The sequence below is a fragment of the Pelophylax lessonae genome (genome assembly GCF_965119305.1).
Source record: "Pelophylax lessonae genome assembly, chromosome: 13".
Taxonomy (NCBI): Eukaryota; Metazoa; Chordata; class Amphibia; order Anura; family Ranidae; genus Pelophylax; species Pelophylax lessonae.
The window spans coordinates 968,882-981,117 of record NC_138780.1 but is presented as its reverse complement, the minus strand read 5'-3'; the positions used below and the strand labels follow the sequence as shown (position 1 = coordinate 981,117).

At 49.2% G+C, this 12,236-nt stretch overlaps 1 protein-coding gene across 3 annotated transcripts in view; it reads left to right on the top strand.

Annotated features, from left to right (window-relative positions):
- Window positions 1–9,412, top strand: part of RUSC1 (RUN and SH3 domain containing 1) — a 36,449-nt gene extending 27,037 nt beyond the window's left edge. For 2 of the 3 annotated variants that reach the window (XM_082242774.1, XM_082242773.1), the window contains 6 exons: window positions 669–843; window positions 918–1,017; window positions 3,321–3,367; window positions 3,444–4,317; window positions 6,590–6,721; window positions 8,727–9,411. In XM_082242774.1, coding sequence (XP_082098900.1) covers window positions 669–843; window positions 918–1,017; window positions 3,321–3,367; window positions 3,444–4,317; window positions 6,590–6,721; window positions 8,727–8,895 — 1,497 coding nt within the window. In that variant the 3' untranslated portion in view covers window positions 8,896–9,411. Of the gene's footprint in view, window positions 1–668; window positions 844–917; window positions 1,018–3,320; window positions 3,368–3,443; window positions 4,318–6,589; window positions 6,722–8,726 lie in introns of all 3 variants that reach the window. The other variant, XM_082242772.1, reaches the window with a different exon arrangement.
- Window positions 9,413–12,236: the final 2,824 nt, after the last annotated feature.

Sequence of the window (12,236 nt, the reverse complement as noted above, 5' to 3'; positions counted from 1 at the left end):
GATGAAGGGTATGATGGGAGATGGTGAAGGGTATGATGGGACATGATGAAGGGTATGATGGGACATGATGAAGGCTATGATGAAGGGTATGATGGGAGATGATGAAGGGTATGATGGGACATGATGAAGGCTATGATGAAGGGTATGATGGGAGATGATGAAGGGTATGATGGGAGATGATGAAGGGTATGATGGGAGATGATGAAGGGTATGATGGGAGATGATGAAGGGTATGATGGGACATGATGAAGGCTATGATGGGAGATGATGAAGGCTATGATGAAGGGTATGATGGGAGATGATGAAGGGTATGATGGTAGATGATGAAGGGTATGATGGGAGATGATGAAGGGTATGATGGGAGATGGTGAAGGGTATGATGGTAGATGATGAAGGGTATGATGGGAGATGATGAAGGGTATGATGGGAGATGATGAAGGGTATGATGGGACATGATGAAGGCTATGATGGGAGATGATGAAGGCTATGATGAAGGGTATGATGGGAGGTGATGAAGGGTATGATGGGAGGTGATGAAGGGTATGATGGGAGATGATGAAGGGTATGATGGGAGATGATGAAGGGTATGATGGGAGATGATGAAGGGTATGATGGAGACATTGGAGGATTGCCGGGTAATAAGGAAAGTCGTTGTTTTGCTTCCACAGACACAACTGGGTGACAGTCGTCTGAGTCCGAAGCTCGGCTATCTCATTGTGAACCACCTGTGCCCCTCGCTCTTCTCCCTGCTGGCTGACGGACTGAAGCCCTTCCAGAAGGATGTCGTGATTGGTCGAAGGAGGCTGAGTCCTTGGAACCTGGTGGAGGCCTCAGCAAAGTCCGGTGAGTGCAGAACTGTCATTGCATTTTAGGTGAACTCCGCAGCAAATACTGAAGGGTTCCTCCTCCTGTTGCAGGTCCGGAGTCCCTTCACATCCTCTTCTACAATGTCAGTCGATTTCAGCAGCTCCGAGACCCTCAGAGGAGATTCAACGCTTTCATCTTCGGCCTTCTGAAGTAAGTGTGAACAGTGGGGGAGGGGCTCTAGAGGCCATGGCAGCCATTGGAACTCTAGTAACAAAATGAGCTGTAGAGTCGGTGGAAGTGTAAAGTTTAGTCATTCAAATGAAGGGACATCTATGCCAATCGGGGTTGCATTCCTTCAGGAAAGCTTTACTGAGAGTCTATCTTGCAAGGACCGCATGCTTTACAAGCTTCTAGCATGTGATGTCTTTTACATTTTTGATACTTCCTTTTATAGCCAATTTTTACATTGTAGCCTATGACGGGCATCAGTGGTGTATTTTGGTTTTGTGCTGCCCTAGGCAAGACTAAAATTGGGCGCCCTCCCCATGTAAATTTCCCCCACTCCTTTTTTAATGGATGTGTCTTCATCCATTAGATGAAGACACATCAGAGAGAGGGGGGTGAGAGAGAGTGGAGGGATGAGAGAGTGGGGGATGAGAGAGAGAGAGGGGGGATGAGAGAGTGGAGGGATGAGAGAGAGAGAGAGAGAGGGGGATGAGAGAGTGGGGGATGAGAGAGAGAGAGAGGGGGATGAGAGAGTGGAGGGGGGATGAGAGTGGGGGATGAGAGAGAGAGAGGGGGGATGAGAGAGAGAGAGAGGGGGATGAGAGAGTGGGGGATGAGAGAGAGAGAGAGGGGGATGAGAGAGTGGAGGGGGGATGAGAGTGGAGGGATGAGAGAGAGAGAGGGGGGATGAGAGAGTGGGGGATGAGAGAGAGAGAGAGGGGGATGAGAGAGTGGAGGGGGGATGAGAGTGGGGGATGAGAGAGAGAGAGAGGGGGGATGAGAGAGTGGAGGGATGAGAGAGTGGGGGATGAGAGAGAGAGGGGGGAATCGAAGAGAGAGTGGGGGATGAGAGAGAGAGAGAGAATGAGAGAGAGAGCGAGAGAGAGTGGGGATGAGAGAGAGAGAGTGGGGGATGAGAGAGAGAGAGGGGGGAATCGAAGAGAGAGAGAGAGGGGGGTGAGAGAGTGGAGGGATGAGAGAGTGGGGGATGAGAGAGAGAAAGGGGGGATGTGTGAGAGGGGGGGGTGAGCGAGAGAGAGAGAATGAGAGAGAGAGCGAGAGAGAGTGGGGATGAGAGAGAGAGAGTGGGGTATGAGAGAGAGAGAGAGGGGGGAATCGAAGAGAGGGAGAGAGAGGGGGGTGAGAGAGTGGAGGGATGAGAGAGTGGGGGATGAGAGAGAGAAAGGGGGGATGTGTGAGAGAGGGGGTTGAGCGAGAGAGCGAGAGAGAGTGGGGATGAGAGAGAGGGGGATGAGAGAGAGGGGGGAATCGAAGAGAGAGAGAGAGGGGGGATGAGAGAGTGGAGGGATGAGAGAGAGAAAGGGGGGATGTGTGAGAGGGGGGTGAGCGAGAGAGAGAGAGAGGGAGAAAGAGAGAGAGCGAGAGAGAGAGTGGGGATGAGAGAGAGAGAGAGTGAGGGGGGGTGAGAGAGGGGGATTAGAGAGGGAGATGAGAGAGAGAGAGAGGGGGATGATAGAGAGAAAGGGGGGATGTGTGAGAGAGGGGGGTGAGAGAGAGTGAGAGGGGGGTGAGAGAGGGGGATGAGAGAGGAGGATGATAGAGAGAGAGGGGGTGAGAAAGAGAGAGGAGGGGTGAGAGAGTGAGAAAGGGGGGTGAGTGAGAGAGTGAGGGGGGGTGAGAGAGGGGGATTAGAGAGGGAGATGAGAGCGAGAGAGAGAGAGAGAGGGGGATGATAGAGAGAAAGGGGGGATGTGTGAGAGAGGGGGGTGAGAGAGAGTGAGAGGGGGTGAGAGAGGGGGATGAGAGAGGAGGATGATAGAGAGAGAGGGGGTGAGAAAGAGAGTGGAGGGGTGAGAGAGTGAGAAAGGGGGGTGAGTGAGAGAGAGAGGGGGGGTGAGAGAGGTGGTTCTAGCAACCAGTGGCCAATAGAGTCTCAGGTGGTGGGGGTGGCTTTTTTGCTGCCCCCCTGCAAAGTGCTGCCCTAGGCCTGGGCTTTGTTGGCCTAGGCCAAAATACAGCACTGACGGGCATACGTCGAAAGAAATGGTTATACCAGCTTACACAATATTTCATAATACGTTCTTTGTTGATTACTTAGCCAAGTTCTTGGTCAACTTGACCGGGACAGGATGAGCGACTATAGGTCAAGATGACAAATAAAATGATGGATAATATGAAATGATTGGCCGGTTACTGGAACTATGATTATCTAAGCCAATATATATTTTATCTATTATTCCGGGAGATTAGGAAAGTTCTAATAACTGGACAGTAGGAATAACATGGCGGCATTGGGTTTAATGTTTACCATTTCCTTTGTATCGTAGCACCAAACAGCTGGACCTCTGGGTCTCCCACCTTCATCAGATTTATGGTACGTTTCATGGGTTGGAACATCCAACAATGTATCCTTTCCAGAACTCTTCCTCATTCTCCTTTTATCCCAACAGATCGGCTCTCAGTCTTCTTCCTCCCTTCTGGATTCCTTCCACTTGCTGCTACTTCCTATCCCGAACTGCGGGAGGAATTGCTGCTGATCCTACAGCCGCTGTCTGCTCTAACCTTCCACACCGACCTTCTCTTTGAACATCATCACCTCCCGCTGCAAGACCCACCCACCCCTCACAGTCCTTCCAATCAGACACTGGCTGACAGCTGGGGCGTCCCACCTTTTCAGCATATCCTGGACCTGGGTGGGTGGCTGGCACAGAATCTCACCGGAAATTCGGACAGAGAAAAGCCAAAGGAGAGCCAATCCCAGTCTCCATTCAAAGGCCGTCCCAGTGGTGCCCCTCAGCCCAATGAGGCCACACAGGACTCTGATCACCCGTCATGTGGCTCCTCCCTGGGGGCGGGAACCCAACAAGGTGCATCCTCCAAGACCAAAGACTCCAACACTACCTGGTGGGGGCAGCTAAGCCAGGCCTCTCGCCTGTATATTCCTTCAAATAAAGATTCCTCGGCCTTCGCATCCTTCAGGAAGCCGAGGGGAAACTCTGACAAAGAGCAGAGCCAGGCTGAAGAATTATTCTCCAGAGAGCAAAGACTTCTGGAGGAAGAATCTCGGAAGACAGAAAATGGGACGGAACTGCTAAGACGGCCCAATCAGAGCATCACAAATCCAACAACAGCCAGTATTTCCGGAGACGGAGATCCGGCACCAAGACAAGGAGGAGGAGCTCAGTGCAGAGAGCCTGTCCGTGTGAACGGGGGCCCCACAACTCCATGTCACACCCCAGAGGGGAAGGGCAGCTGGTTTGGTCAGCTGTTTGGAGCGAGTTCTGCTCATAGCCGCGATTTGGAGGCAAGAACGGTAAAATCCAGGTAAGTACGAGGTGTTTTATTCTCACTCCTCAGGGGTGGGGCTCCACTCCCCCTACAGGCCATGTTTTCAGGATTGTAGTCCTTCCTGAGGAAAATCCTGAAACATAACCTGTTGGGGGCAGATGAAGCCTGGGGAAGAGAAACACTGCAGCAGGAGGATAGCAATGTTCAAGAGCCAGGGTCTTCAAACTTTCAGCCAGTTTATTAGGGGGCCGAACTGTGGCCAGCGGGAATAGAAAATGTCCAGGCGTCCTTGGTGTCAGTGGGAGGAATAGTGTCCCATCATTGGTGTCAGTGGGAGGAATAGTGTCCCATCATTGGTATCAGTGGGAGGAATAGTGTCCCATCATTGGTGGCAGTGGGAGGAATAGTGTCCCATCCTTGGTGTCAGTGGGAGGAATAGTGTCCCATCATTGGTGTCAGTGGGAGGAATAGTGCCCCATCATTGGTGTCAGTGGGAGGAATAGTGACCCATCATTGGTGTCAGTGGGAGGAATAGTGCTCCATCACTGGTGTCAGTGGAGGAATAGTGCCCCATCATTGGTATCAGTGGGAGGAATAGTGCCCCATCATTGGTGTCAGTGGGAGGAATAGTGCCCCATCATTGGTGTCAGTGGGAGGAATAGTGCCCCATCATTGGTGTCAGTGGGAGGAATAGTGCCCCATCATTGGTATCAGTGGGAGGAATAGTGCCCCATCATTGGTGTCAGTGGGAGGAATAGTGCCCCGTCATTGGTGTCAGTGGGAGGAATAGTGCCCCGTCATTGGTGTCAGTGGGAGGAATAGTGTCCCATCATTGGTGTCAGTGGGAGGAATAGTGCCCCATCATTGGTGTCAGTGGGAGGAATAGTGACCCATCATTGGTGTCAGTGGGAGGAATAGTGCCCCATCATTGGTGTCAGTGGGAGGAATAGTGTCCTATCATTGGTGTCAGTGGGAGGAATAGTGTCCCATCATTGGTGTCAGTGGGAGGAATAGTGACCCATCATTGGTGTCAGTGGGAGGAATAGTGCCCCATCATTGGTGTCAGTGGGAGGAATAGTGACCCATCATTGGTGTCAGTGGGAGGAATAGTGCCCCATCATTGGTGTCAGTGGGAGGAATAGTGACCCATCATTGGTGTCAGTGGGAGGAATAGTGCCCCATCATTGGTGTCAGTGGGAGGAATAGTGTCCCATCATTGGTGTCAGTGGGAGGAATAGTGTCCCATCATTGGTGTCAGTGGGAGGAATAGCGCCCCATCATTGGTGTCAGTGGGAGGAATAGTGCCCCATCATTGGTGTCAGTGGCAGGAATAGCGTCCCATCATTGGTGTCAGTGGGAGGAATAGTGCCCCATCATTGGTGTCAGTGGGAGGAATAGTGTCCCATCATTGGTGTCAGTGGGAGGAATAGTGTCCCATCATTGGTGTCAGTGGGAGGAATAGTGTCCCATCATTGGTGTCAGTGGGAGGAATAGTGTCCCATCATTGGTGTCAGTGGGGGGAATTGTGTCCCATCATTGGTGTCAGTGGGAGGAATAGTGCCCCATCATTGGTGTCAGTGGGAGGAATAGTGCCCCATCATTGGAGTCAGTGGGAGGAACAGTGCCCCATCATTGATGTCAGTGGGGGGAATAGTGTCCCATCATTGGTGTCAGTGGGAGGAATAGTGCCCCATCATTGGTGTCAGTGGGAGGAACAGTGCCCCATCATTGGTGTCAGTGGGGGGAATAGTGTCCCATCATTGATGTCAGTGGGAGGAATAGTGCCCCATCATTGGTGTCAGTGGGGGGAATAGTGCCCCATCATTGGTGTCAGTGGGAGGAACAGTGCCCCATCATTGGTGTCAGTGGGGGGAATAGTGCCCCATCATTGGTGTCAGTGGGAGGAATAGTGCCCCATCATTGGTGTCAGTGGGAGGAATAGTGCCCCATCATTGGTGTCAGTGGGAGGAATAGTGCCCCATCATTGATGTCAGTGGGAGGAATAGTGCCCCATCATTGGTGTCTGTGGGAGGAATAGTGCCCCATCATTGGTGTCAGTGGGAGGAATAGTGCCTCATCATTGGTGTCAGTGGAGGGGAATAGTGCCTCAAAGGGTGGATGAAAGCCAGGAAGGGGCACAGTCTGGAGACCCCTGATGTAGAGAATTGCCCCCTGGTAACCAGCAGATGATGTGAAGTGAATATACTGGGAAAGTGTTGGCCCCGCCTCCCGGGGTGCAGATTGGGAATGAGCGGCTGTCATGTCTCCTCTTCCGTGTCACCTCTCAGTTTTCTGACCTTCTCCTCAGACGTCCCTCCAGCTGGTTGCCTCCAAATGTGAATGTTCTGAACCTCATTGGTCTTCGGTCCTCCCCGGAGCGAGAGCGAGTCCTCCCTGCAGAGCCGGAGGAGAGGCGCCAAAGTGACTGCAAGCCGGAGAGGTGAGAGGCGGTCTCTGATGTCTGGTATAGCCCCGCCCTTTTCTCCCAGGGTTCCCTCCCAAGCTGGTTGGGGTTCCGTGATCTTTGACTCATTGTCTTCCCGTTCTTTCCACCAATCACCAGTGTGACGGCTCCGTGTCACTTCACTGCAACTTCCACACACGATGCGTCTGTCGCTTCGGGGTGATTCTTTATGTGTTTTTCAAGCTTTTATGAAGATTGGCAAATGAGCCCCCCCCCGTGTGTGTTGTGGGAGGAGCTAGGTGATGTATGTGTGTGTTGGGGGAGGAGCTAGGTGATGTATGTGTGTGTTGGGGAGGAGCTAGGTGATGTATGTGTGTGTTGGGGGAGGAGCTAGGTGATGTATGTGTGTGTGTGTTGGGGGAGGAGCTAGGTATAACCCTCACTCAGCAGATCCCCTGCTCAGTAGTAACTCCCAGCTCTGCTGATTCCCTGCTCAGTAGAAACCCCCAGCCCTGCTCAGTATTAACCTTCAGATCTGATGATCCCTCACTCAGTAGTACCTCCCAGCTCTGCTGATGCCCTACTCAGTAGTAACCTCCAGCTCTGCTGATCCCCCACTCAGTAGTAACCCCCAGCTCTGCTGAGCCCCCGCTCAGTAGTAACCTCCAGCTCTGCTGATCCCCCACTCAGTAGTAACCCCCAGCTCTGCTGATCCCCCACTCAGTAGTAACCCCCAGCTCTGCTGAGCCCCCGCTCAGTAGTAACCCGAAGCTCTGCTGATGCCCTGCTCAGTATTAACCTTCAGATCTGATGATCCCTCACTCAGTAGTAACTCCCAGCTCTGCTGATCCCCCACTCAGTAGTAACCCCCAGCTCTGCTGATCCCCCGCTCAGTATTAACCCCCAGCTCTGCTGATGCCCTGCTCAGTATTAACCTTCAGATCTGATGATCCCTCGCTCAGTAGTAACTCCCAGCTCTGCTGATCCCCCGAACAGTAGTAACCTCCAGCCCTGCTGATGCCCTGTTCAGTAGTAACCTTCAGCTCTGCTGATCCCTTGCTCAGTAGTTATCCCCCAGCTCTGCTAATACCACACTCAGTCGTAGCCCCCAGCTCTGCTGATGCCCTGTTCAGGATTAACCTCCAGCTCAGTTGATCCCCCCGCTTGGTAGTAACCCCCAGCTCTGCTAATGCTCTGCTCAGTAGTAACCCCCAGCTCTGCTGATCCTCTGGTTTTCTGTTCCTCCTCTCTCTCTGGTCCCCGCTCACCTTTCGTTATATTGCTCCCACACTGCACACCACTTGTGACATTGCTAGGTTCTCCTGCTCTGGTCCCCCTGCTCTGTTGATCCTCTGCTGCCTATTCCTCTCTCACCTCCCGCTATATAGCGTTCCCATGTTGCGCACCTTGTGTGCCATCTGCTAGTTTCCCTGCTCCAGTCCGGACCCCGCCCACCTTCCTGCTGCTCCACCCTGCACACCAGATGTGACGTCAGCACCAGACACTCCCACAATATTCACACGTGAACAGGAAGTGACTGCTGATGATGTTTTTCCGGTTCACTTGTTGGTTTCCCAGTGCATCCTGGGATATCTCATACATGCAATTCCTCCAAAGCGAAGCTAACGCTGAATAAAGAGTGCCGGTGGTGTAAGCGAGCGTTCTCATAGACTTCTATGGAGGCTTTGGAGACACTTTGAAGCACCAAGAAAATGACATGGGGGATAAAATATGAAGAAAAGTGAACACAACGTGTGACCAGGACTGTAAGGTCACCGTTTTATTTAGTGGGAGGGGCTTTGATTGGCATTCAGAAGGGTTTAAAAAAACGTGTCCAATGTGTGAACGAGCCCTAAGAGGCATTTTTACCACTGCCCCCCAATAAATTGGTTTTAGTTGGGGTTCCCAACCACCTAAAAAATGATTTCAAGGGGGTCCTCTGGGATAAAAAGGTTGAGGGTTGTTGGGTGGAGCTCTGATGAGGTAACAGGGTGATGTCACAGCCAGGGCGCAGTCATGAGTCTGAACTCTCTCCCTGCAGGTCTCTCCGGGCTCTATGTGATCACGCTGCCTCCGGTGAAGCTCAGCTCAGCTTCAGGAAAGGAGACGTCTTGCAGTTGCTCGGCACGGTGGATGAAGACTGGATCCGCTGCAGGCGAGGAAGCGATACGGGTCTGGTGCCGGTGGGGTACACCTCACTAATCCTGTGATTGGCGTTTCTTCCAGGGGGAAACATGGAAAACCCCCAATTGTCTCTTTATCCCGAGTCCCTTCCACAGTATTCTGCACCTCCTTTTCCCCCAACCCTTGCCAATGCCTCGATATCCTTCTAGCACTGCAGTAATCCACATTAAAAGTGCAAGCTCTTCAGCCACGCATGGGTTGCCATTGCCTCTGGGAATTAAATCCGCCTCACTGCGATGTAATTGGAGAATGAGGGAATGGAAGTGCCCCGGGCAATGCAAAGATAAAAGAGCTCTCCGCTCTAGAGAGACGATTCACTACGAGACATTTACAGGACGTATTACAGTAATTATGGTGGAAGTATAGAAATCTATATGGAATATATGATGTGTGATGCGTTGTCCTCCTATTCGTGGCCAGATGTTCGATGATGTGATTATCTAGAAGATGACCTTTATATTGTATGTATCACATATGGAAAATGTCTGGAATCAATAAAAGGTGCCTGAGAAATATGAGTGTCCTCCAAGTCTCAAGAGAATGGGCTGGCGTTGTGGATGGGGACTGATGGCCTCATGGAGATATACAACATGGCCGTCTAAACTAGAGATATACAACATGGCCATCTAGACTAGAGATATACAACATGGCCATCTAGACTAGAGATATACAACATGGCCATCTAGACTAGAGATATACAACATGGCCATCTAGACTAGAGATATACAACATGGCAGTCTAGACTAGAGATATACAACATGGCCATCTAGACTAGAGATATACAACATGGCCATCTAGACTAGAGATATACAACATGGCCATCTAGACTAGAGATATACAACATGGCCGTCTAGACTAGAGATATACAACATGGCCGTCTAGACTAGAGATATACAACATGGCCGTCTAGACTAGAGATATACAACATGGCCATCTAGACTAGAGATATACAACATGGCTGTCTAGACTAGAGATATACAACATGGCAGTCTAGACTAGAGATATACAACATGGCCATCTAGACTAGAGATATACAACATGGCCATCTAGACTAGAGATATACAACATGGCCGTCTAGACTAGAGATATACAACATGGCCGTCTAGACTAGAGATATACAACATGGCCGTCTAGACTAGAGATATACAACATGGCAGTCTAGACTAGAGATATACAACATGGCCATCTAGACTAGAGATATACAACATGGCCGTCTAGACTAGAGATATACAACATGGCCGTCTAGACTAGAGATATACAACATGGCCGTCTAGACTAGAGATATACAACATGGCCGTCTAGACTAGAGATATACAACATGGCCATCTAGACTAGAGATATACAACATGGCCATCTAGACTAGAGATATACAACATGGCCATCTAGACTAGAGATATACAACATGGCCGTTTAGACTAGAGATATACAACATGGCCGTCTAGACTAGAGATATACAACATGGCCGTCTAGACTAGAGATATACAACATGGCCATCTAGACTAGAGATATACAACATGGCCGTCTAGACTAGAGATATACAACATGGCCGTCTAAACTAGAGATATACAACATGGCCGTCTAAACTAGAGATATACAACATGGCCGTCTAGACTAGAGATATACAACATGGACATCTAGACTAGAGATATACAACATGGCCATCTAGACTAGAGATATACAACATGGACATCTAGACTAGAGATATACAACATGGCCATCTAGACTAGAGATATACAACATGGCCGTCTAGACTAGAGATATACAACATGGCCGTCTAGACTAGAGATATACAACATGGCCATCTAGACTAGAGATATACAACATGGCCATCTAGACTAGAGATATACAACATGGCCGTCTAGACTAGAGATATACAACATGGCCGTCTAGACTAGAGATATACAACATGGACATCTAGACTAGAGATATACAACATGGACATCTAGACTAGAGATATACAACTTGGCCATCTAACCTAGAGATATACAACATGGCCGTCTAGACTAGAGATATACAACATGGCCGTCTAGACTAGAGATATACAACATGGCCATCTAGACTAGAGATATACAACATGGACATCTAGACTAGAGATATACAACTTGGCCATCTAACCTAGAGATATACAACATGGCCATCTAGACTAGAGATATACAACATGGCCGTCTAGACTAGAGATATACAACATGGCCATCTAGACTAGAGATATACAACATGGCCATCTAGACTAGAGATATACAACATGGACATCTAGACTAGAGATATACAACATGGCCATCTAGACTAGAGATATACAACATGGACATCTAGACTAGAGATATACAACATGGCCATCTAGACTAGAGATATACAACATGGCCATCTAGACTAGAGATATACAACATGGCCGTCTAGACTAGAGATATACAACATGGACATCTAGACTAGAGATATACAACATGGACATCTAGACTAGAGATATACAACTTGGCCATCTAACCTAGAGATATACAACATGGCCGTCTAGACTAGAGATATACAACATGGCCGTCTAGACTAGAGATATACAACATGGCCATCTAGACTAGAGATATACAACATGGACATCTAGACTAGAGATTTACAACTTGGCCATCTAACCTAGAGATATACAACATGGCCATCTAGACTAGAGATATACAACATGGCCGTCTAGACTAGAGATATACAACATGGCCATCTAGACTAGAGATATACAACATGGCCATCTAGACTAGAGATATACAACATGGACATCTAGACTAGAGATATACAACATGGCCATCTAGACTAGAGATATACAACATGGACATCTAGACTAGAGATATACAACATGGCCATCTAGACTAGAGATATACAACATGGCCATCTAGACTAGAGATATATAACATGGCCATCTAGACTAGAGATATACAACATGGCCGTCTAGACTAGAGATATACAACATGGCCATCTAGACTAGAGATATACAACATGGCCATCTAGACTAGAGATATACAACATGGACATCTAGACTAGAGATATACAACATGGCCATCTAGACTAGAGATATACAACATGGACATCTAGACTAGAGATATACAACATGGCCATCTAGACTAGAGATATATAACATGGACATCTAGACTAGAGCTATACAACATGGCCATCTAACCTAGAGATATACAACATGGCCATCTAGACTAGAGATATACAACATGGCCATCTAGACTAGAGGTATACAGTATTTGCCCCTTGGTTGCAATGTACTTACCTCACGTCTCTTCAGCCTCACACAATATCAGAATTGATTTATTTCTGAGCTCTGTGATTTGTGATGTTATTTAGAATCCGGGAGACAGGAACTCATGTCAGATGATCCCTCACCTCC